This window comes from Dendropsophus ebraccatus, chromosome 1, assembly GCF_027789765.1.
Source record: "Dendropsophus ebraccatus isolate aDenEbr1 chromosome 1, aDenEbr1.pat, whole genome shotgun sequence".
NCBI classification, from domain to species: domain Eukaryota; kingdom Metazoa; phylum Chordata; class Amphibia; order Anura; family Hylidae; genus Dendropsophus; species Dendropsophus ebraccatus.
In genome coordinates, this window is record NC_091454.1 from 2,020,073 (window position 1) to 2,047,580 (window position 27,508).

The 27,508-nt window shown below is 49.3% G+C and overlaps 1 protein-coding gene across 1 annotated transcript; it reads left to right on the forward strand.

Annotated features, from left to right (window-relative positions):
- The first annotated feature begins 2,894 nt into the window (after positions 1-2,894).
- IAPP (islet amyloid polypeptide) lies at positions 2,895-27,508 on the forward strand. Its single transcript, XM_069951215.1, has 4 exons — positions 2,895-2,975; positions 25,688-25,780; positions 25,895-26,008; positions 26,988-27,508. Exons 2-4 carry the CDS (start codon positions 25,698-25,700, stop codon positions 27,175-27,177), a joined length of 387 nt encoding a protein of 128 aa, XP_069807316.1. The 5' UTR covers positions 2,895-2,975; positions 25,688-25,697; the 3' UTR covers positions 27,178-27,508.

The window sequence follows — 27,508 nt, forward strand, 5'->3', positions numbered from 1 at the left end:
CAGTCAGTGTATACCCCCCCCATATCCAGTCAGTGTATACCCCCCTCCATATCCAGTCAGTGTATACCCCCCTCCTCCATATCCAGTCAGTGTATACCCCCCATATCCAGTCAGTGTATACCCCCCTATATATCCAGTCAGTGTATACCCCCCCTCCATATCCAGTCAGTGTATACCCCCCCCATATCCAGTCAGTGTATACCCCCCCTCCATATCCAGTCAGTGTATACCCCCCTCCATATCCAGTCAGTGTATACCCCCTCCATATCCAGTCAGTGTATACCCCCCTCCATATCCAGTCAGTGTATACCCCCCCCCTCCATATCCAGTCAGTGTATACCCCCCTCCATATCCAGTCAGTGTATACCCCCCCTCCATATCCAGTCAGTTTATACCCCCCTCCATATCCAGTCAGTGTATACCCCCCTCCATAACCAGTCAGTGTATACCCCCCTCCTCCATATCCAGTCAGTGTATACCCCCCTCCATATCCAGTCAGTGTATACCCCCCTCCATATCCAGTCAGTGTATACCCCCCTCCATATCCAGTCAGTGTATATCCCCCCCCCCTCCATATCCAGTCAGTGTATACCCCCCTCCATATCCAGTCAGTGTATACCCCCCTCCATATCCAGTCAGTGTATACCCCCTCCATATCCAGTCAGTGTATACCCCCCTCCATATCCAGTCAGTGTATACCCCCCTCCTCCATATCCAGTCAGTGTATACCCCCCTCCATATCCAGTCAGTGTATACCCCCCCTCCATATCCAGTCAGTGTATACCCCCCTCCATATCCAGTCAGTGTATACCCCCCTCCATAACCAGTCAGTGTATACCCCCCTCCTCCATATCCAGTCAGTGTATACCCCCCTCCATATCCAGTCAGTGTATACCCCCCTCCATATCCAGTCAGTGTATACCCCCCTCCATATCCAGTCAGTGTATATCCCCCCCCCCCTCCATATCCAGTCAGTGTATACCCCCCTCCATATCCAGTCAGTGTATACCCCCCTCCATATCCAGTCAGTGTATACCCCCCTCCATATCCAGTCAGTGTATACCCCCTCCATATCCAGTCAGTGTATACCCCCCTCCATATCCAGTCAGTGTATACCCCCCTCCATATCCAGTCAGTGTATACCCCCCTCCATATCCAGTCAGTGTATACCCCCCTCCATATCCAGTCAGTGTATACCCCCTCCATATCCAGTCAGTGTATACCCCCTCCATATCCAGTCAGTGTATACCCCCTCCATATCCAGTCAGTGTATACCCCCTCCATATCCAGTCAGTGTATACCCCCCCCTCCATATCCAGTCAGTGTATACCCCCCTCCATATCCAGTCAGTGTATACCCCCCCCTCCATATCCAGTCAGTGTATACCCCCCCTCCATATCCAGTCAGTGTATACCCCCCTATATATCCAGTCAGTGTATACCCCCCCTCCATATCCAGTCAGTGTATACCCCCCCCCATATCCAGTCAGTGTATACCCCCCCCCTCCATATCCAGTCAGTGTATACCCCCCTCCATATCCAGTCAGTGTATACCCCCCCCTCCATATCCAGTCAGTGTATACCCCCCTCCATATCCATTCAGTGTATACCCCCTCCTCCATATCCAGTCAGTGTATACCCCCTCCTCCATATCCAGTCAGTGTATACCCCCCATATCCAGTCAGTGTATACCCCCCTCCATATCCAGTCAGTGTATACCCCCCATATCCAGTCAGTGTATACCCCCTCCATATCCAGTCAGTGTATACCCCCCCCATATCCAGTCAGTGTATACCCCCCTCCATATCCAGTCAGTGTATACCCCCCTCCTCCATATCCAGTCAGTGTATACCCCCTCCATATCCAGTCAGTGTATACCCCCCTCCATATCCAGTCAGTGTATACCCCCCCTCCATATCCAGTCAGTGTATACCCCCCTCCATATCCAGTCAGTGTATACCCCCCATATCCAGTCAGTGTATACCCCCCCCCTCCATATCCAGTCAGTGTATACCCCCCTCCATATCCAGTCAGTATATACCCCCCCTCCATATCCAGTCAGTGTATACCCCCCCCCTCCATATCCAGTCAGTGTATACCCCCCCTCCATATCCAGTCAGTGTATACCCCCCTCCATATCCAGTCAGTGTATACCCCCCTCCTCCATATCCAGTCAGTGTATACCCCCCTCCATATCCAGTCAGTGTATACCCCCCCTCCATATCCAGTCAGTGTATACCCCCCTCCATATCCAGTCAGTATATACCCCCCCTCCATATCCAGTCAGTGTATACCCCCCCCCTCCATATCCAGTCAGTGTATACCCCCCTCCATATCCAGTCAGTGTATACCCCCCTCCATATCCAGTCAATAGCACAATCGTAGGGTCGATGGGGTGGCAAAGAATCTGCGATCACCTCCTGGAAGACATCTCTGAAATCCGTAGTAAACTCCAGCAAGTCTGGAGCATTATTCAAAGTACAGATCAAGGGAAACACAGAACTCAGATGAGAACTACATGAGTCCCCCCCCCCAGCCAAGGAAACCAAGAATCAAATCAGCAGGCAGTCTTTAAATAAAAAATGGCTTCTTTTCCTGCTGAAGACAACCCAATGTCCCTTCCAGGGCCGGCGTTAGGGGGGGGGCAAAGAGGGCAGTTGCCCAGGGCCCCCATCCCCCAGGGGCCCCCTGCCCCAGTTACAGTGAGTGTTAGGTGCAGGAGCGCACAGACAGCGTCCTGCAGCCTCTGTCACTGATCTCTGGCTGCTATCGGGGGTCACACAGAGGCTGCAGGACGCTGGGCTCCGGAGTGTGTAGCTTCCCCTCCCCCTCCCTTCTGTACCATGTGATTTCCTCTCTCCTCCTGGTGTGGAGCTGTCGGGACGATAGAGGAGAGGGCTGCAGGGTGAGGAGCAGAACCTCCTGCTGCTGCTGCCATGGACAAGGACAACTACACCCAGCATGCTGTTAGAGGGGGTAAGTATACTGTACATGTAGTGTGTGTATGATGGATGACTGTAGTGTGTGTTACATGTCCTGTGTATAGTGTGTGGGGGCTGGATGGGTTGGATCTGTATAATGTGTTTTCATGGATGTGTGTGTGTGTGTGTGTGTGTGTATATATATATCATAAAAATCAAAGTCTGTCTGTCCTTCTGTCTGTCCTTCTGTCTGTCTGTCTGTCCTTCTGTCTGTCCTTCTGTCTGTCCTTCTGTCTGTCCTTCTGTCCTTCTGTCTGTCTGTCCGTCTGTCCTCTATAGACTTCCAAACACCTGAACCGTTTGACCCCAAAATTGGCCCACAGATACATTGGGTGCCCGGGAAGGTTATTGCGAAGGTCCCGTCCCCGCCAGATGTACAGGAGGGGAGGGGGAGGGGAAAGAGAGGCGCCCCATAGAGATGAATGGGAAAATCTCCTCACTGCACACAGGTGATATAATTAGCTGCAGCAGACACGGCAGTTGGAGCCTTAGCAACCAATAGGATTACTGCTTTCATTTTCACAGGGAGCAATGGTTGCTAGGGAAGCTGCCTCACAACATCCACAGTAATAACTGGTAGACCCCCTACTCCAACTATACAGTACAGGTATACAGGGCCCCCTACTCCATCTATACAGTACATGTATACAGGACCCCCTACTCCATCTATACAGTATATGTATATACAGGGCCCCCTACTCCATCTATACAGTACATGTATATACAGGACCACTACTCCATCTATACAGTACATGTATACAGGACCCCCTACTCCATCTATACAGTACAGGTATACAGGACCCCCTACTCCATCTATACAGTACATGTATACAGGACCCCCTACTCCATCTATACAGTACATGTATACAGGGCCCCCTACTCCATCTATACAGTACATGTATATATACAGGACCCCCTACTCCATCTATACAGTACATGTATACAGGACCCCCTACTCCATCTATACAGTACAGGTATATACAGGGCCCCCTACTCCATCTATACAGTACATATATATACAGGACCCCCTACTCCATCTATACAGTACATGTATACAGGACCCCCTACTCCATCTATACAGTACATGTATACAGGACCCCCTACTCCATCTATACAGTACATGTATACAGGACCCCCTACTCCATCTATACAGTACATGTATATACAGGACCCCCTACTCCATCTATACAGTACATGTATATACAGGACCCCTACTCATTCTATACAGTACAGGTATACAGGACCCCCTACTCCATCTATACTGTACATGTATATACAGGGCCCCCTACTCCATCTATACAGTACATGTATACAGGAGCCCCTACTCATTCTATACACTACATGTATACAGGACTCCCTACTCCATCTATACAGTACAGGTATACAGGACCCCCTACTCCATCTATACTGTACATGTATATACAGGGCCCCCTACTCCATCTATACAGTACATGTATACAGGACCCCCTACTCCATCTATACAGTACATGTATACAGGACCCCCTACTCCATCTATACAGTACAGGTATACAGGACCCCCTACTCCATCTATACAGTACATGTATATACAAGAGCCCCTACTCCATCTATACAGTACATGTATACAGGACCCCCTATTCCATCTATACAGTACATGTATACAGGACTCCCTACTCCATCTATACAGTACAGGTATACAGGACCCCCTATTCCATCTATACAGTACATGTATACAGGGCACCCTACTCCATCTATACAGTACATGTATACAGGACCCCCTACTCCATCTATACAGTACATGTATACAGGACCCCCTACTCCATCTATACAGTACAGGTATACAGGACCCCCTACTCCATCTATACAGTACATGTATATACAGGAGCCCCTACTCCATCTATACAGTACATGTATACAGGACCCCCTATTCCATCTATACAGTACATGTATACAGGACTCCCTACTCCATCTATACAGTACAGGTATACAGGACCCCCTATTCCATCTATACAGTACATGTATACAGGGCACCCTACTCCATCTATACAGTACATGTATACAGGACCCCCTACTCCATCTATACAGTACATGTATATACAGGACCCCCTACTCCATCTATACAGTACATGTATACAGGGCCCCCTACTCCATCTATACAGTACATGTATACAGGACCCCCTACTCCATCTATACAGTACATGTATACAGGACCCCCTACTCCATCTATACAGTACATGTATATACAGGACCCCCTACTCCATCTATACAGTACATGTATATACAGGGCCCCCTACTCCATCTATACAGTACATGTATATACAGGACCCTCTACTCCATCTATACAGTACATGTATATACAGGACCCCCCTACTCCATCTATACAGTACATGTATATACAGGACCCTCTACTCCATCTATACAGTACATGTATATACAGGACCCCCTACTCCATCTATACAGTACATGTATATACAGGACCCTCTACTCCATCTATACAGTACATGTATATACAGGACCCCCTACTACATCTATACAGTACATGTATATACAGGACCCCCTACTCCATCTATACAGTACATGTATACAGGACCCCCTACTCCATCTTTACAGTACATGTATATACAGGACCCCCTACTCTATCTATACAGTACATGTATATACAGGGCCTCCTACTCCATCTATACAGTACATGTATATACAGGACCCCCTACTCCATCTATACAGTACATGTATATACAGGACCCCCTACTCCATCTATACAGTACATGTATACAGGACCCCCTACTCCATCTATACAGGACATGTATATACAGGACCCCCTACTCCATCTATACAGTACATGTATATACAGGACCCCCTACTCCAACTATACAGTACATGTATATACAGGACCCCCTACTCCATCTATACAGTACATGTATACAGGACCCCCTACTCCATCTATACAGTACAGGTATACAGGGCCCCCTACTCCATCTATACAGTACATGTATACAGGACCCCCTACTCCATCTATACAGTACATGTATATACAGGGCCCCCTACTCCATCTATACAGTACATGTATATACAGGACCCCCTACTCCATCTATACAGTACATGTATATACAGGGCCCCCTACTCCATCTGTACAGTACATGTATATACAGGACCCCCTACTCCATCTATACAGTACATGTATATACAGGGCCCCCTACTCCATCTATACAGTACATGTATATAGGGCCCCCTACTCCATCTATACAGTACATGTATATACAGGACCCCCTACTCCATCTATACAGTACATGTATACAGGACCCCCTACTCCATCTATACAGTACATGTATACAGGACCCCCTACTCCATCTATACAGTACATTTATACAGGACCCCCTACTCCATCTATACAGTACATGTATATACAGGACCCCCTACTCCATCTATACAGTACATGTATATACAGGACCCCCTACTCCATCTATACAGTACATGTATATACAGGACCCCCCTACTCCATCTATACAGTACAGGTATATACAGGACCCCCCTACTCCATCTATACAGTACAGGTATATACAGGACCCCCTACTCCATCTATACAGGACATGTATATACAGGACCCCCTACTCCATCCATACAGTACATGTATATACAGGGCCCCCTACTCCATCTATACAGTACATGTATATACAGGACCCCCTACTCCATCTATACAGTACATATATATACAGGGCCCCCTACTCCATCTATACAGTACATGTATATACAGGGCCCCCTACTCCATCTATACAGTACATGTATACAGGACCCCCTACTCCATCTATACAGTACATGTATATACAGGGCCCCCTACTCCATCTATACAGTACATGTATACAGGACCCCCTACTCCATCTATACAGTACATGTATACAGAACCCCCTACTCCATCTATACACTTCATCTATATACAGGACCCCCTACTCCGTCTATACAGTACATGTATATACAGGACCCCCTACTCCATCTATACAGTACATGTATACAGGACCCCCTACTCCATCTATACAGTACATGTATACAGGACCCCCTACTCCATCTATACAGTACATGTATATACAGGACCCCCTACTCCATCTATACAGTACATGTATACAGGACCCCCTACTCCATCTATACAGTACAGGTATACAGGGCCCCCTACTCCATCTATACAGTACATGTATACAGGACCCCCTACTCCATCTATACAGTACATGTATACAGGACCCCCTACTCCATCTATACAGGACATGTATATACAGGACCCCCTACTCCATCTATACAGTACATGTATATACAGGGCCCCCTACTCCAACTATACAGTACATGTATATACAGGACCCCCTACTCCATCTATACAGTACATGTATACAGGACCCCCTACTCCATCTATACAGTACAGGTATACAGGACCCCCTACTCCATCTATACAGTACATGTATACAGGACCCCCTACTCCATCTATACAGTACATGTATACAGGACCCCCTACTCCATCTATACAGTACATGTATACAGGACCCCCTACTCCATCTATACAGTACATGTATATACAGGGCCCCCTACTCTATCTATACAGTACATGTATATACAGGACGCCCTACTCCATCTATACAGTACATGTATATACAGGGCCCCCTACTCCATCTATACAGTACATGTATATACAGGACCCCCCTACTCCATCTATACAGTACATGTATATACAGGGCCCCCTACTCCATCTGTACAGTACATGTATATACAGGACCCCCTACTCCATCTATACAGTACATGTATATACAGGGCCCCCTACTCCATCTATACAGTACATGTATATAGGGCCCCCTACTCCATCTATACAGTACATGTATATACAGGACCCCCTACTCCATCTATACAGTACATGTATACAGGACCCCCTACTCCATCTATACAGTACATGTATACAGGACCCCCTACTCCATCTATACAGTACATTTATACAGGACCCCCTACTCCATCTATACAGTACATGTATATACAGGACCCCCTACTCCATCTATACAGTACATGTATATACAGGACCCCCTACTCCATCTATACAGTACATGTATATACAGGACCCCCCTACTCCATCTATACAGTACAGGTATATACAGGACCCCCCTACTCCATCTATACAGTACAGGTATATACAGGACCCCCTACTCCATCTATACAGGACATGTATATACAGGACCCCCTACTCCATCCATACAGTACATGTATATACAGGGCCCCCTACTCCATCTATACAGTACATGTATATACAGGACCCCCTACTCCATCTATACAGTACATATATATACAGGGCCCCCTACTCCATCTATACAGTACATGTATATACAGGGCCCCCTACTCCATCTATACAGTACATGTATATACAGGACCCCCTACTCCATCTATACAGTACATGTATATACAGGACCCCCTACTCCAACTATACAGTACATGTATATACAGGACCCCCTACTCCATCTATACAGTACATGTATACAGGACCCCCTACTCCATCTATACAGTACAGGTATACAGGGCCCCCTACTCCATCTATACAGTACATGTATACAGGACCCCCTACTCCATCTATACAGTACATGTATACAGGACCCCCTACTCCATCTATACAGTACATGTATACAGGACCCCCTACTCCATCTATACAGTACATGTATATACAGGGCCCCCTACTCTATCTATACAGTACATGTATATACAGGACGCCCTACTCCATCTATACAGTACATGTATATACAGGGCCCCCTACTCCATCTATACAGTACATGTATATACAGGACCCCCCTACTCCATCTATACAGTACATGTATATACAGGGCCCCCTACTCCATCTGTACAGTACATGTATATACAGGACCCCCTACTCCATCTATACAGTACATGTATATACAGGGCCCCCTACTCCATCTATACAGTACATGTATATAGGGCCCCCTACTCCATCTATACAGTACATGTATATACAGGACCCCCTACTCCATCTATACAGTACATGTATACAGGACCCCCTACTCCATCTATACAGTACATGTATACAGGACCCCCTACTCCATCTATACAGTACATTTATACAGGACCCCCTACTCCATCTATACAGTACATGTATATACAGGACCCCCTACTCCATCTATACAGTACATGTATATACAGGACCCCCTACTCCATCTATACAGTACATGTATATACAGGACCCCCCTACTCCATCTATACAATACAGGTATATACAGGACCCCCCTACTCCATCTATACAGTACAGGTATATACAGGACCCCCTACTCCATCTATACAGGACATGTATATACAGGACCCCCTACTCCATCCATACAGTACATGTATATACAGGGCCCCCTACTCCATCTATACAGTACATGTATATACAGGACCCCCTACTCCATCTATACAGTACATATATATACAGGGCCCCCTACTCCATCTATACAGTACATGTATATACAGGGCCCCCTACTCCATCTATACAGTACATGTATACAGGACCCCCTACTCCATCTATACAGTACATGTATATACAGGGCCCCCTACTCCATCTATACAGTACATGTATACAGGACCCCCTACTCCATCTATACAGTACATGTATACAGGACCCCCTACTCCATCTATACACTTCATCTATATACAGGACCCCCTACTCCGTCTATACAGTACATGTATATACAGGACCCCCTACTCCATCTATACAGTACATGTATACAGGACCCCCTACTCCATCTATACAGTACATGTATACAGGACCCCCTACTCCATCTATACAGTACATGTATATACAGGACCCCCTACTCCATCTATACAGTACATGTATACAGGACCCCCTACTCCATCTATACAGTACAGGTATACAGGGCCCCCTACTCCATCTATACAGTACATGTATACAGGACCCCCTACTCCATCTATACAGTACATGTATACAGGACCCCCTACTCCATCTATACAGGACATGTATATACAGGACCCCCTACTCCATCTATACAGTACATGTATATACAGGACCCCCTACTCCAACTATACAGTACATGTATATACAGGACCCCCTACTCCATCTATACAGTACATGTATACAGGACCCCCTACTCCATCTATACAGTACAGGTATACAGGGCCCCCTACTCCATCTATACAGTACATGTATACAGGACCCCCTACTCCATCTATACAGTACATGTATACAGGACCCCCTACTCCATCTATACAGTACATGTATACAGGACCCCCTACTCCATCTATACAGTACATGTATATACAGGGCCCCCTACTCTATCTATACAGTACATGTATATACAGGACGCCCTACTCCATCTATACAGTACATGTATATATAGGGCCCCCTACTCCATCTATACAGTACATGTATATACAGGACCCCCTACTCCATTTATACAGTACATGTATATACAGGGCCCCCTACTCCATCTGTACAGTACATGTATATACAGGACCCCCTACTCCATCTATACAGTACATGTATATACAGGGCCCCCTACTCCATCTATACAGTACATGTATATAGGGCCCCCTACTCCATCTATACAGTACATGTATATACAGGACCCCCTACTCCATCTATACAGTACATGTATACAGGACCCCCTACTCCATCTATACAGTACATGTATACAGGACCCCCTACTCCATCTATACAGTACATTTATACAGGACCCCCTACTCCATCTATACAGTACATGTATATACAGGACCCCCTACTCCATCTATACAGTACATGTATATACAGGACCCCCTACTCCATCTATACAGTACATGTATATACAGGACCCCCCTACTCCATCTATACAGTACAGGTATATACAGGACCCCCCTACTCCATCTATACAGTACAGGTATATACAGGACCCCCTACTCCATCTATACAGGACATGTATATACAGGACCCCCTACTCCATCCATACAGTACATGTATATACAGGGCCCCCTACTCCATCTATACAGTACATGTATATACAGGACCCCCTACTCCATCTATACAGTACATATATATACAGGGCCCCCTACTCCATCTATACAGTACATGTATATACAGGGCCCCCTACTCCATCTATACAGTACATGTATATACAGGACCCCCTACTCCATCTATACAGTACATGTATATACAGGACCCCCTACTCCAACTATACAGTACATGTATATACAGGACCCCCTACTCCATCTATACAGTACATGTATACAGGACCCCCTACTCCATCTATACAGTACAGGTATACAGGGCCCCCTACTCCATCTATACAGTACATGTATACAGGACCCCCTACTCCATCTATACAGTACATGTATACAGGACCCCCTACTCCATCTATACAGTACATGTATACAGGACCCCCTACTCCATCTATACAGTACATGTATATACAGGGCCCCCTACTCCATCTGTACAGTACATGTATATACAGGACGCCCTACTCCATCTATACAGTACATGTATATACAGGGCCCCCTACTCCATCTATACAGTACATGTATATACAGGACCCCCTACTCCATCTATACAGTACATGTATATACAGGGCCCCCTACTCCATCTGTACAGTACATGTATATACAGGACCCCCTACTCCATCTATACAGTACATGTATATACAGGGCCCCCTACTCCATCTATACAGTACATGTATATAGGGCCCCCTACTCCATCTATACAGTACATGTATATACAGGACCCCCTACTCCATCTATACAGTACATGTATACAGGACCCCCTACTCCATCTATACAGTACATGTATACAGGACCCCCTACTCCATCTATACAGTACATTTATACAGGACCCCCTACTCCATCTATACAGTACATGTATATACAGGACCCCCTACTCCATCTATACAGTACATGTATATACAGGACCCCCTACTCCATCTATACAGTACATGTATATACAGGACCCCCCTACTCCATCTATACAGTACAGGTATATACAGGACCCCCTACTCCATCTATACAGTACAGGTATATACAGGACCCCCTACTCCATCTATACAGGACATGTATATACAGGACCCCCTACTCCATCCATACAGTACATGTATATACAGGGCCCCCTACTCCATCTATACAGTACATGTATATACAGGACCCCCTACTCCATCTATACAGTACATATATATACAGGGCCCCCTACTCCATCTATACAGTACATGTATATACAGGGCCCCCTACTCCATCTATACAGTACATGTATACAGGACCCCCTACTCCATCTATACAGTACATGTATATACAGGGCCCCCTACTCCATCTATACAGTACATGTATACAGGACCCCCTACTCCATCTATACAGTACATGTATACAGGACCCCCTACTCCATCTATACACTTCATCTATATACAGGACCCCCTACTCCGTCTATACAGTACATGTATATACAGGACCCCCTACTCCATCTATACAGTACATGTATACAGGACCCCCTACTCCATCTATACAGTACATGTATACAGGACCCCCTACTCCATCTATACAGTACATGTATATACAGGACCCCCTACTCCATCTATACAGTACATGTATACAGGACCCCCTACTCCATCTATACAGTACATGTATACAGGACCCCCTACTCCATCTATACAGTACAGGTATATACAGGACCCCCTACTCCATCTATACAGGACATGTATATACAGGACCCCCTACTCCATCCATACAGTACATGTATATACAGGGCCCCCTACTCCATCTATACAGTACATGTATATACAGGACCCCCTACTCCATCTATACAGTACATGTATATACAGGACCCCCTACTCCATCTATACAGTACATATATATACAGGGCCCCCTACTCCATCTATACAGTACATGTATATACAGGGCCCCCTACTCCATCTATACAGTACATGTATACAGGACCCCCTACTCCATCTATACAGTACATGTATACAGGACCCCCTACTCCATCTATACAGTACATGTATACAGGACCCCCTACTCCATCTATACAGTACATGTATACAGGACCCCCTACTCCATCTATACAGTACATGTATACAGGACCCCCTACTCCATCTATACAGTACATGTATATACAGGGCCCCCTACTCCATCTATACAGTACATGTATACAGGAGCCCCTACTCCTTCTATACAGTACATGTATACAGGACCCCCTACTCCATCTATACAGTACATGTATATACAGGACCCCCTACTCCATCTATACAGTACATGTATACAGGACCCCCTACTCCATCTATACAGTACATGGATACAGGACCCCCTACTCCATCTATACAGTACATGTATACAGAGCCCCCTACTCCATCTATATAGTACATGTATACAGAACCCCCTACTCCATCTATATAGTACACCTCCATACCAGACCTGACCAATACCGCCATACTGTGACTGGATAACACCTCCATACCAGACCTGACCAATACCGCCATACTGTGACTGGATAACACCGCTATACCAGACCTGACCAATACCGCCATACTGTGACTGGATAACACCGCTATACCAGACCTGACCAATACCACCATACCGTGACTGGATAACACCGCCACACCAGACCTGACCAATACCGCCATACTGTGACTGGATAACACCGCCATACCAGACATGACCAATACCGACACACTGTGACTAAATAACACTGCCATACGGGTAAATACAACCCTGCAGGTATACAGGACACTACAGGTATACAGGACCCCAAAACTATACACTACAGGTGCACGGGACCTCCACAAAACTATATACTACAGGTATACAGGACCCCAAACTTTACACTACAGGTATAAAGGACCCCAAAATTATACACTACAGGTATACAGGACCTCCACCAACTATATACTTCAGGTATACAGGACCTCCACCGACTATATACTACAGGTATACAGGACCCCAAACTATACACTACAGGTATACAGGACCTCAAAACTATACACTACAGGTATACAGGACCTACACCAACTCTATACTACAAGTATACAGGAACCCAAATATACTACAGGTATGCAGGAACTCCACCAGCTATATACTACAGGTATATAGGACCCCAAACTATACACTACAGGTATACAGGACCTCCACCAACTCTATACTATAGTTATACAGGACCCTGAAACTATTCATTACAGGTATACAACACCTCCACCAATTATACACTACAGGTATCCAGGACCCTCAAACTATAAACTACAGGTAAACAAGACCTCCACCAACTATACATTACAGGTATACAGCACCAACTATATACTACAGGTATACAGGACCCCCGAACTATAAAGTACAGGTATACAGGACCTTCACCAACTGTACACTGCAGGTATACAGGACCTCCCTCAACTATACACTACAGGTATACAGCCCCCCCCCCAACTACACACTACAGGTATACAGGACCCCCCCAACTATACACTATAGGTATACAGCCCCCCCAACTATGCACTACAGATATGCAAGACCCCTAAAATCTATACATTGTGGGTATACAGAACCCCTCTAACTATGCACTACAGGTATACACTAATTCCACTGATTAACTCAGATGAAACAATACCTTTAGCTTGGCCTCCTGGGCACCTTAGAACAAATCTAATTAACACACTGACACTTTATACCCGGGCAGCGCCGGGTACATTTTCTAGTGTATATATATATATATATATAATATATATATATATATATATATATATATATATATATATATATATATATATAATGGAGTCAGCAGTGCTAATACACACACACTAAGTGTTGAGGTGAATAGACTGTATATAGGAGCTGCAGCCATTCCCTGGTGACCACTGAGGCCGCTGATTGGCTGCAGCTCCTATATATAGTGTATGATGATGTCACTAAGGCAACACAGTGTATTTTATTAAGAAAAAAATAAGGTGGCGGTCACTGTATGGTGGTAATATTGGTCTGTATATAGTGTATATAGAGTCATTATGCAGTGGTCAGTCTATGGCGGTAATATTGGTCTGTATATAGTGTGTATAGAGAGTTATTACCGCCATAGAGTGACCGCCACATAATGACTCTATATACACTATATACAGACCAATATTACCGCCATAGACTGACCTCCACATAATATATACAAAAAAGGTTCACCGTAGAGAGACTGAATCACCTTCCGTATAATTATGGTACAGCCCTAAACTGTAGCCCTAGGTGTCACTCTACCATATACACAGAAAAAACCACCACAAGGATAGATACACGATAAAATTATGGCCATAAGTTCTGAATCATTACAGAAAATATTTTATTTACCATGATTGTGTTAATAACATGATAAGAACAATATAAAAAACACTTAGAATGAATGGATTAAGATTTGGTTGTTTTTAAATATATATATTTTTATGTTGTTGTCAGTAATATATGGAATTGTATTAACACTGGGTGCCTCACAGGGGATTGTCTAGTAAAGTGCCACTATACTTGTTACCATGGATTAAATAAACTGAACTACTATTAAAGCAATATTGTAAAAAAGACAAACCACAAACCCTTAGTCTTATCAGCACTCACCCATTCTTACTATGAGGGTCACAGCCGTCCCTACGTACGTTTCGCCTCAACCGGGCTTCCTCAGGGAATTTTATTGTGTATCTGACCTCCATATAATGCATAATGACTCTATATACACACTATATACAAACCATTATTACCGCCATATGATATTGGTCTGTATATAGTGTATATAGAGTCATTATGTGGTGGTCACTCTATGGCAGTAATATTGGTCTGTATATGGTGTATATATGGAGTCATTATGTGGTGGTCACTCTATGGCAGTAATATTGGTCTGTATATGGTGTATATATGGAGTCATTATGTGGTGGTCATGGTGTGTGCTGGTCTGTATATAGTGTCATTATGTGGCGGTCAGTCTATAGCGGTAATATTGGTCTGTATATAGTGTGTACAGAGTCATTATGCAGTGGTCAGTCTATGGCGGTAATATTGGTCTGTATATAGTGTGTACAGAGTCATTATGCGGTGGTCAGTCTATGGCGGTAATATTAGTCTGTATATAGTGTATATAGAGTTATTATGTGGTGGTCAGTCTGTGGCGGTAATATTGGTCTTTATATAGAGTTATTATATGGTGGTCAGTCTATGGCGGTAATATTGGTCTGTATATAGTGTATATAGAGTTATTATGTGGTGGTCACTCTATGGCAGTAATATTAGTCTGTATATAGTGTATACAGAGTCATTATGCGGTGGTCAGTCTATGGCGGTAATATTAGTCTGTATATAGTGTATATAGAGTTATTATGTGGTGGTCAGTCTGTGGCGGTAATATTGGTCTTTATATAGAGTTATTATATGGTGGTCAGTCTATGGCGGTAATATTGGTCTGTATATAGTGTATATAGAGTTATTATGTGGTGGTCACTATGGCAGTAATATTAGTCTGTATATAGTGTATACAGAGTCATTATGTGATGGTCAGTCTATAGTAGTAATATTGGTCTGTATATAGTGTATATAGAATCATGTGGCGGTCATGGTGTGGTGCTAATATTGGTGTGTATATAGTGTCATTATGGGGAGGTCACTTTATGGTGGTAATATTGGTCTGTATATAGTGTATATACTGTCATTATGGGGCGGTCACTTTATGGTGGTAATATTGGCCTATATATAGTAAAGTTTTCTTCAATAATGGTATGGAGGTAATATTTGGTCCTGATAGAGTGTTTTTTTACTTTATTTTTTAAAACAATGCATATAAATAGTTTTTGTGTTTACACCACTAGCGGCGGTGCTGACATGTAGCGGCAGTCCCGGCATGTAGCGGCGGTCCCGACATGTGGCGGCAGTCCCGGCATGTGGCGGCAGTCCCGGCATGTGGCGGCAGTCCCGGCATGTGGCGGCAGTCCCGGCATGTGGCGGCAGTCCCGGCATGTAGCGGCAGTCCCGGCATGTAACCTTCTGAATTGACTCAATGTGACTAAGGGCCCTAATATACAGAGCAAAAATTGTCCTAACCTGGCCGATATCGCTCTGTGTATATAGAGACAACTGTAATCAAATGATCATTGTCTTTTGGCAAGTGTAGAAATCATTGTCTGCTGATTGTGCGTATAACATAATAAAGCTGGTACTTACCTGATCACGTTCCCCGGTGTCCTCAGGCCTTGTCTGTTTGTTACGGCCAGTGATTGGCTGAACGGCCTGTCACCTCAGAGAGAGGACCAGAAGTGAGAGCTGGGACTGGGGGATCCCACAGACAAGGCCTGAGGACACCGGGGAATGTGATCAGCTAGTATATATCTTCATTGTTCACTATATACAGCAAGGGCTGCACACACATCACTAATGAGATATATATATATATATATATATATATATATATATATATATAAAATCTCATCTGGCCCTGTCCTCCCCATACACAGGAATGTTCGGCACAGCTGAGCGTTTCTGTGTTCTCTATAGGAGGGGTAAGCCATACCAGACAGATCTGATGACGGCTTGTCTCTCTGAGAACAAAGAGGTTGGATGTTGATTTTCCATCAAGCCCAACCCCATATGTCCACTGATATCATGTCAGAGGACTGTACAAAGAGCCCCATTCACCTTACACTGATGGCCGAACCCACCACGAGCAGCAGGTACCACCAACAAGTGTATGGGAACCTTAAATTGCTGCTACAATATTTCAGCATTTGGGGCCCCACCTTTAACTTTGCCCAGGGCCACATTTAGTCTAAAACCGGCCCTGGTCCCTTCCAGGGTGTGAAACTTAATTTTCCAGTCAAGGGGGTAAAATCAGCACCCGAAACAGAAAAGGAAGAACACAGGGGGATTAACTCTAACGCCAAGACGGAGCTACAGAAGTGCAAATAAAACTCAAAGCAGCCTTAGAGTCCTCCATGGTCCTACACGCAAGGGAATTATCACCAGCAACCAGAGTAACAGGTAGCGGAAGCTATCAATAAGAGTAGGAGGTACCTGTGTGCCTGCGTGGCCCTCCTGGACATCACTCAGGCCCTGGCGTTTCCCGCCTACTGGTTAGGCTTGGATGGACAATCTCTCACAAAGTGAACTTGTTTCTCACAGCACAGACATAGGACGTTCTCCAGACAATTCTTCCTCCTGGCGGCCTCTGAAGTGGCCCCCAACAACATAGGTTCTTCACTTGTGGACTGTTGAGGAAGCAAGGACATGGCCCCCTTGAAAAGAATAGACAGACTAGACTAAGAGAGAACAGTAGTCACCCCCTGCTTCCCCCGGCATCACTCTCTGAATCTCCTGTCACTAGACACAGCTAATGTCATGAAGTCACTGAGGGTGTCTGGAGTGACTAACCATGGCATCTTTAATTGCATCTGAGAGTCCTTGAAGGAAAAAGAGTCTTAGGCTATATTCACACACCCGTAGTGCAGACCCGCAGACCGCACTATGAATGTGCATCTGTAGTGCTCCGTGCTTCACGGAGCATTACATTCACACATCATTATTAGAGATGAGCGACCCTGGAGCAGCTGGAGTCCATCCGATCCCGAACCTTCGGCATGTGATTAGCGGTGGCTGCTGAACTTGGATAAAGCCCTAAGGCTATGTGGAACATGGTTATAGTCATTGGCTGTATCCATGTTTTCCAGACAACCTTAGAGCTTTATCCAAGTTCAGCAGTCCCAGCTAATCAACTGCCGAATGTTCGGGTTCGGATGGACTCGAACCCGAACGCGGTTCGCTCATCTCTAATCATTACCCTAGCGATCCGGGCCGCAAAATGCGGTCCCCATTACAGTACAGACGTGTGAATGGGGCTTTTGAATACCATGGGTTCTATGTGTACCATAATTTCTAGAACAACGGATGTGTGAATGTAGCCTTAAGAGGAGAGTCTGGCCAACTTGTCACCACGCACCACTGGCGGAATTCTGAACAATATTCCTCTGCTGAGCGGAGACCTTGCTGGATAGATAAGAAACAGGTCGATAGATAAGAGACGGGTTGATAGATAAGAGACGGGTCTCAGCCCCCATGCTGCTCAATTTGGGTCGTCATTTATTTGTCCCAAAGCCACAAAGAACCTCTCTTAAGAGTTCCACAGTGGTGACCTTGGTCCTGTTCCCAGTGGTGACCTTGGTCCTGTTCCCAGTGGCATCCTTGGTCCTGTTCCCAGTGGCGACCTTGGTCCTGTTCTCAGTGGCGACCTTGGTCCTGTTCCCAGTGGTGACCTTGGTCCTGTTCCCAGTGGCATCCTTGGTCCTGTTCCCAGTGGTGACCTCGATGCTGTTCCCAGTGGCATCCTTGGTCCTGTTCCCAGTGGCGACCTTGGTCCTGTTCCCAGTGGCGACCTTGGTCCTGTTCCCAGTGGCGACCTTGGTCCTGTTCCCAGTGGCGACCTTGGTCCTGTTCCCAGTGGCGACCTTGGTCCTGTTCCCAGTGGCGACCTTGGTCCTGTTCCCAGTGGCGACCTTGGTCCTGTTCCCAGTGGCGACCTTTGTCCTGTTCCCAGTGGTGACCTTTGTCCTGTTCCCAGTGGTGACCTCGGTCCTGTTCCCAGTGGTGACCTCGGTCCTGTTCCCAGTGGTGACCTTTGTCCTGTTCCCAGTGGTGACCTCGGTCCTGTTCCCAGTGGCGACCTTGGTCCTGTTCCCAGTGGTGACCTTTGTCCTGTTCCCAGTGGTGACCTTTGTCCTGTTCCCAGTGGTGACTTCGGTCCTGTTCCCAGTGGTGACCTTTGTCCTGTTCCCAGTGGTGACCTCGGTCCTGTTCCCAGTGGTGACCTCGGTCCTGTTACCAATGTTGTTCTTGGTTCTCTTCAAGATGCTGTTCTTGTTTCTGGTTTCTTTTTGTTTCTGCTCTTGCTTGGGGGTTTCTTTTATTCTGGGGGTTTCTTTTACTCTTCTATTCTGGGTGTCAGGGGTCCCGGATGCTGGGTGTTAGGGCTCCCCTCTCCTGGTTGTTGGGGGTCTCCTCTATCCTGGGTGTTGGGGCCTTTTCTATCCTGGGTGTTAGGGGTCCCATCTCCTCTCCTGTATGTTGGGGGTCCCCTCTCCTTTCCTGTCTGTTGGGGGTCCCCTCCCCTGTCTGTTGGCGGTCCCCTCTCCTCTCCTGTCTATTGGGGGTCTCCTCTGCTGGGTACTAGGGTCCCCTCCCCTCTCCTGGATACTAGGGGTCCCCTCTGCTCTCCTGTCTGTTGGGGGTCCCCTCTCCTCTCCTGTATGTTGGGGGTCCCCTCTTCTCTCCTGTATGTTGGGGGTCCCCTCTCCTCTCCTGTATGTTGGGGGTCCCCTCTCCTCTCCTGTCTGTTGGAGGTCCCCTCCCCTGTCTGTTGGGGGTCCCCTCCCCTGTCTGTTGGGGGTCCCCTCTCCTCTCCTGTCTGTTGGGGGTCCCCTCTCCTCTCCTGTCTGTTGGGGGTCCCCTCTCCTGTATGTTGGGGGTCCCCTCTCCTCTCCTGTCTGTTGGGGGTCCCCTCTCCTCTCCTGTATGTTGGGGGTCCCCTCTCCTCTCCTGTATGTTGGGGGTCCCCTCTCCTCTCCTGTCTGTTGGGGGTCCCCTCCCCTCTCCTGTCTGTTGGGGGTCCCCTCCCCTCTCCTGTCTGTTGGGGGTCCCCTCTCCTCTCCTGTCTGTCAGGGGTCCCCTCTCCTCTCCTGTCTGTTGGGGGTCCCCTCCCCTCTCCTGTCTGTTGGGGGTCCCCTCTCCTCTGCTGTGTTGGGGGTCCCCTCTCCTGTCTGTTGGGGGTCCCCTCTCCTCTGCTGTATGTTGGGGTCCCCTCTCCTCTCCTGTCTGTTGGGGGTCCCCTCCCCTCTCCTGTCTGTTGGGGGTCCCCTCCCCTCTCCTGTCTGTTGGGGGTCCCCTCTCCTCTCCTGTCTGTCAGGGGTCCCCTCTCCTCTCCTGTCTGTTGGGGGTCCCCTCCCCTCTCCTGTCTGTTGGGGGTCCCCTCTCCTCTGCTGTGTTGGGGGTCCCCTCTCCTGTCTGTTGGGGGTCCCCTCTCCTCTGCTGTATGTTGGGGTCCCCTCTCCTCTGCTGTGTTGGGGGTCCCCTCTCCTGTCTGTTGGGGGTCCCCTCTCCTGTATGTTGGGGGTCCCCTCTCTGCTGTGTTGGGGGTCCCCTCTCCTCTGCTGTGTTGGGGTCCCCTCTCCTGTCTGTTGGAGGTCCCCTCTCCTCCCCTGTCTGTTGGGGGTCCCCTCTCCTCTCCTGTCTGTTGGGGGTCCCCTCTCCTCTCCTGTCTGTTGGGGGTCCCCTCTCCTCTCCTGTCTGTTGGGGGTCCCCTCCCCTCTCCTCTGCTGTGTAGGGGTCCCCTCTCCTGTCTGTTGGGGGTCCCCTCCCCTGTCTGTTGGGGGTCCCCTCCCCTGTCTGTTGGGGGTCCCCTCTCCTGTCTGTTGGGGGTCCCCTCTCCTCTCCTGTCTGTTGGGGGTCCCCTCTCCTCTCCTGTCTGTTGGGGGTCCCCTCTCCTCTCCTGTCTGTTGGGGGTCCCCTCTCCTCTCCTGTATGTTGGGGGTCCCCTCTCCTCTCCTGTCTGTTGGGGGTCCCCTCTCCTCTCCTGTCTGTTGGGGGTCCCCTCCCCTCTCCTGTCTGTTGGGGGTCCCCTCCCCTCTCCTGTATGTCTGGGGTCTACTCTCCTCTCCTGTCTGTTGGGGGTCCCCTCTCCTCTCCTGTCTGTTGGGGGTCCCCTCTCCTCTCCTGTCTGTTGGGGGTCCCCTCTCCTCTCCTGTCTGTTGGGGGTCCCCTCTCCTCTGCTGTATGTTGGGGGTCCCCTCTCCTCTGCTGTATGTTGGGGGTCCCCTCCCCTCTCCTGTCTGTTGGGGGTCCCCTCTCCTATCTGTTGGGGGTCCCCTCTCCTCTCCTGTCTGTTGGGGGTCCCCTCTCCTGTCTGTTGGGGGGTCCCCTCTCCTGTCTGTTGGGGGTCCCCTCTCCTCTCCTGTCTGTTGGGGGTCCCCTCTCCTCTGCTGTGTTGGGGTCCCCTCTCCTGTCTGTTGGGGGTCCCCTCTCCTCTCCTGTCTGTTGGGGGTCCCCTCCCCTCTCCTGTCTGTTGGGGGTCCCCTCCCCTCTCCTGTCTGTTGGGGGTCCCCTCTCCTCTCCTGTCTGTTGGGGGTCCCCTCTCCTCTCCTGTCTGTTGGGGGTCCCCTCTCCTCTCCTGTCTGTTGGGGGTCCCCTCCCCTCTCCTGTCTGTTGGAGGTCCCCTCTCCTCTCCTGTCTGTTGGGGGTCCCCTCTCCTGTATGTCTGGGGTCTACTCTCCTCTCCTGTCTGTTGGGGGTCCCCTCTCCTCTCCTGTCTGTTGGGGGTCCCCTCTCCTCTCCTGTCTGTTGGGGGTCCCCTCTCCTCTCCTGTCTGTTGGGGGTCCCCTCTCCTCTGCTGTATGTTGGGGGTCCCCTCTCCTCTGCTGTATGTTGGGGGTCCCCTCCCCTCTCCTGTCTGTTGGGGGTCCCCTCTCCTATCTGTTGGGGGTCCCCTCTCCTCTCCTGTCTGTTGGGGGTCCCCTCTCCTGTCTGTTGGGGGGTCCCCTCTCCTGTCTGTTGGGGGTCCCCTCTCCTGTCTGTTGGGGTCCCCTCTCCTCTGCTGTGTTGGGGGTCCCCTCTCCTCTGCTGTGTTGGGGGTCCCCTCTCCTCTCCTGTCTGTTGGGGGTCCCCTCTCCTCTCCTGTCTGTTGGGGGTCCCCTCTCCTGTCTGTTGGGGGTCCCCTCTCCTCTGCAGTGTTGGGGGTCTCCTCTCCTGTCTGTTGGAGGTCCCCTCTCCTCTCCTGTCTGTTGGGGGTCCCCTCTCCTCTGCTGTGTTGGAGGTCCCCTCTCCTGTCTGTTGGGGGTCCCCTCCCCTGTCTGTTGGGGGTCCCCTCTCCTGTCTGTTGGGGGTCCCCTCTCCTCTCCCGTGTGCTGGGTGTCACAGTCCCATCAGTGTGACAGCGAGTGGCAGTGTGTGCTGGTGACGTCAGCTATCAGCCAGGTGTGAGGGGGTATAAGAGCTGACAGGCGGTGAGGAGCAGCACTTCCCTAGATGACAGGCGTCTCGCTCCTACTCTCAGCCTCCCAGGATCCAGCACCCGGGTGAGTCCTCTCTGTCTCTCTACACCTAGAGGGTCCTACATCTCCACCACACATGGCTCTAAAGGGTTAATATCTGCCGCTGCCTGGTACCTTCAGGGTTAAGGATTAATCTGCACAATGTAGGGTAAAACTTCACTTCAGTCTGTTAGATGCCAGGGTCAGCGCCGGGCACTAAGAGGTTAATCCTCTGCCGGTTACACACAGGGTTCTATCCTCCTCCGCCTGGCACACACAGGGTTCTATCCTCCTCCGCCTGGCACACGCAGGGTTCTATCCTCCTCTGCCAGGCACATGCAGGGTTCTATCCTCCTCCGCCTGGCACACACAGGGTTCTATCCTCCTCCGCCTGGCACACACAGGGTTCTATCCTCCTCCGCCTGGCACACGCAGGGTTCTATCCTCCTCTGCCAGGCACATGCAGGGTTCTATCCTCCTCCGCCTGGCACACACAGGGTTCTATCCTCCTCCGCCTGGCACACGCAGGGTTCTACCCACATCTTCCTGGCACACGCAGGGTTCTATCCTCCTCTGCCAGGCACATGCAGGGTTCTATCCTCCTCCGCCTGGCACACGCAGGGTTCTATCCTCCTCCACCTGGCACACGCAGGGTTCCATCCTCCTCTGCCGGTTACACACAGGGTTCTATCCTCCTCCGCCTGGCACACGCAGGGTTCCATCCACATCTTCCTGGCGCACACAGGGTTCTATCCTCCACCGCCTGGCACCCGCAGGGTTCTATCCTCCTCCGCCTGGCATGCGCAGGGTTATATCATCCTCTGCCGGTTACACACAGGGTTCTATCCTCCTCTGCTGGGCACACGCAGGGTTCTATGCTCCTCCGCCTGGCACACGCAGGGTTCTATCCTCCTCTGCTGGGCACACGCAGGGTTCTATCCTCCTCCGCCTGGCACACGCAGGGTTCTATGCTCCTCCGACTGGCACACGCAGGGTTCTATCCTCCTCCTCTGCTGGGCACACGCAGGGTTCTATCCTCCTCCGCCTGGCACACACAGGGTTCTATCCTCCTCCTCTGCTGGGCACACACAGGGTTCTATCCTCCTCCGCCTGGCACACACAGGGTTCTATCCTCCTCCGCCTGGCACACACAGGGTTCTATCCTCCTCCACCTGGCACACGCAAGGTTCTATCCTCCTCCTCCTGGCACACACAGGGTTCTATCCTCCTCCGCCTGGCACACGCAAGGTTCTATCCTCCTCCGCCTGGCACACGCAGGGTTCTATCCTCCTCCGCCTGGCACACGCAAGGTTCTATCCTCCTCCGCCTGGCATACGCAGGGTTCCATCCTCATCCGCCTGGCACACACAGGGTTCTATCCTCCTCTGCTGGGCACACACAGGGTTCTATCCTCTTCTGCCTGGCACACGCAAGGTTCTATCCTCCTCCTGGCACACGCAGGGTTCTATCCTCCTCCTCTGCTGGGCACACGCAGGGTTCTTTCCTCCTCCACCTGGCACACGCAGGGTTCTTTCCTCCTCCACCTGGCACACGTAGGGTTCTATCCTCCTCCGCCTGGCATACGCAGGGTTCTATCCTCCTCCGCCTGGCACACACGGGGTTCTATTCTCCTCTGCCGGGCACAGGCAGGGTTCCATCCTCCTCCGCCTGGCACACACAGGGTTCCATCCTCCTCCGCCTGGCACACACAGAGTTCTATCCTCCTCCGCCTGGCACACACAGGGTTCCATCCTCCTCCGCCTGGCACACGCAGGGTTCTATCCTCCTCCTCCACCTGGCACACACAGGGTTCTATCCTCCTCCTCTGCTGGGCACACACAGGGTTCTATCCTCCTCCTCTGCCGGGCACACACAGGGTTCCATCCTCCTCCGCCTGGCACACACAGGGTTCCATCCTCCTCCGCCTGGCACACACAGGGTTCCATCCTCCTCCTCCACCTGGCACATGCAGGGTTCCATCCTCCTGCGCCTGGCACACGCAGGGTTCCATCCTCCTCGGCCTGGCACACACAGGGTTCTATCCTCCTCCGCCTGGCACACGCAGGGTTCTATCCTCCTCTGCCTGGCACACGCAGGGTTCCATCCTCCTCGGCCTGGCACATGCAGGGTTCTATCCTCCTCTGCCTGGCACACGCAGGGTTCCATCCTCCTCCGCCTGGCACACGCAGGGTTCCATCCTCCTCTGCCGGGCACACACAGGGTTTTCACACGTATTTTGAGGAGCTTACAGACAGGGTAGTGACGGGTTGGTTCCGCGCCCGGTGTGATGTGTCTGTATTATTCGGCAGCGGGAAACTCTTTGAATGGCGGTGGTGGTGGCACGGTAATGAGAGAGAATCAGTTTCCCCTGCTGGCATCATCATACCACATCACGCCGGGCGCAGGACGACTCCATTACCTCCCTTCCCTGTCCGTACGTGTGAAAGCCCCTCATCCAACTGTTACATGGAAAACCTTAGGTGCAATATAAAAGCCCCCAGTAGGTAACTGGTCCCAGTGCAAAAAGAGTGCCACAGCGGAGGCATCAGGAATCATCTCTACAGCTGTGCACAGGGCAGTGAGACACCTAGTGGCTGGAGAGGGAATCCCAGCTCCCAGCTCTTGGTGTGGCCCCTGTACTGGGACACTACACATGGATGAGGGGCTCATGTGACATCATGGCTTTTGGGGTTCCCCCTCTTACTGGCTCTGCTGCTATAATCTCCATTCTTTTTCTCCCCAGTTTCTCCCAGATGACAATGAGCCGCCTGGGTCTGAGCCTCCTCCTGGTCCTGGCTGTGGCCCTCAGCTGTCTGGAAGCGGCCCCCACCCACAGGTGAGTGTTACCCCCCCACACACACACACACACACACGGGGCTCACTATTCTGAAGAGCTTGCACTCTATACTTGCCCCGGATCTTAGGCTATTACAGCTTCTTTCTTCACTAGACTGAACTCTTATGAGACCTCAGAGAGGGGATGGACGGTGACCCCGCAGAACGGACACAGGGACCTGCCCCCGAGCATCCACCGCCCCCCGCTGGAGAGGAACCGGACAAAGAGGTGAGGGGGGGGGATACAGGAGAACTGACCTCCTGACACATTCATAGTGATATATCCTGCAGACTATTACACCCCTGACCTTTGCAGAACATCGCTCTGTCTCCTCTACTTCCTGATACATAGTGATATATCCGGAAGAGCATTGGTCCACTGACCCCTAAAGATTTGCAGCACATCGCTCTGCCCTCTCTATCTCCTGATACATAGTGACATATCCAGCAGAGCATTACATCATTACATCAATGACCCCTAGAGATTTGCAGCACATCACTCTGTCCCCTCTACCTCCTGATGCATAGTGATATATCCTGCAGACTATTACACCTCTGAGCTCTCTGCAGAACATTACTTTCTAATCTCTCCCTCCTAATAGATACATAGTGATATATCCTGCAGACTATTACACCAATGACCTCTGCAGAACATCGCTCTGCCCTCTCTACCTCCTGCTACATAGTGATATATCCTGCAGAGCATTGCACCACTAACCCCTAGAGATCTGCAGTACATCGCTCTGCCCTCTTTCCTCCTGAAAGATACATAGTGATAGATCATGCAGAGACTATTACACCTCTGACCTCTGCAGAACATCGCTCTGTCTCCTCTACTTCCTGATACATAGTGATATATCCTGCAGAGCATTGGTCCACTGACCCCTAGAGATTTGCAGCACATCGCTCTGCCCTCTCTATCTCCTGATACCTAGTGATATATCCTGCAGAGCATTACATCACTGACCCCTAGAGATTTGCAGCACATTACTCTGTCCTCTCTACCTCCTGATGCATAGTGATATATCCTGCAGACTATTACACCTCTGAGCTCTCTGCAGAACATTACTCTCTAATCTCTCCCTCCTAATAGTCTGCAGGATATATCACTATGTATCTATTACACCCCTGACCTCTCTGCAGAACAGCACTCTGTCCTCTCTCCTTCCTGCAGACTATTACACCTCTGCATCCTCTTTATCTTACAGGAGTCAGATGGAGAAGAGGAGATGTAACACGGCGACGTGTGTCACTCAGCGCTTGGCCGACTTCTTGGTGAGATCCAGCAACAGCCATGGGCCGATCTATGCCCCTACCAATGTGGGCTCTTACACCTACGGGAAGAGGGACATTGTGGGTCTCCTGCAGCGGGAATCCTATGACTATCTGTGGCATTAACCAATCACACGGCTCCAGGGACTTGTTATCAGAGGGGAACGACGGCCACACTATAACTCCCACACCCGAACAGCTGCTCCTTGTCCCCCCTCCCCACCAGGACGCTTTCTGATGGACTTCACATATATGGGAGGCAAGAGGGAGAAGGGGGTGCGACCTCATCCCCAGCAAACCCCCCACCCCCATTACTGATCCTGTACAGATCCTGAGTTACATCCTGTATTATACCCCAGAGCTGAACTCACTATTCTGCTGGTGGGGTCACTGTGTACATACATTACATTACTGATCCTGAGTTACATCCTGTATTATACTCCAGAGCTGCACTCAC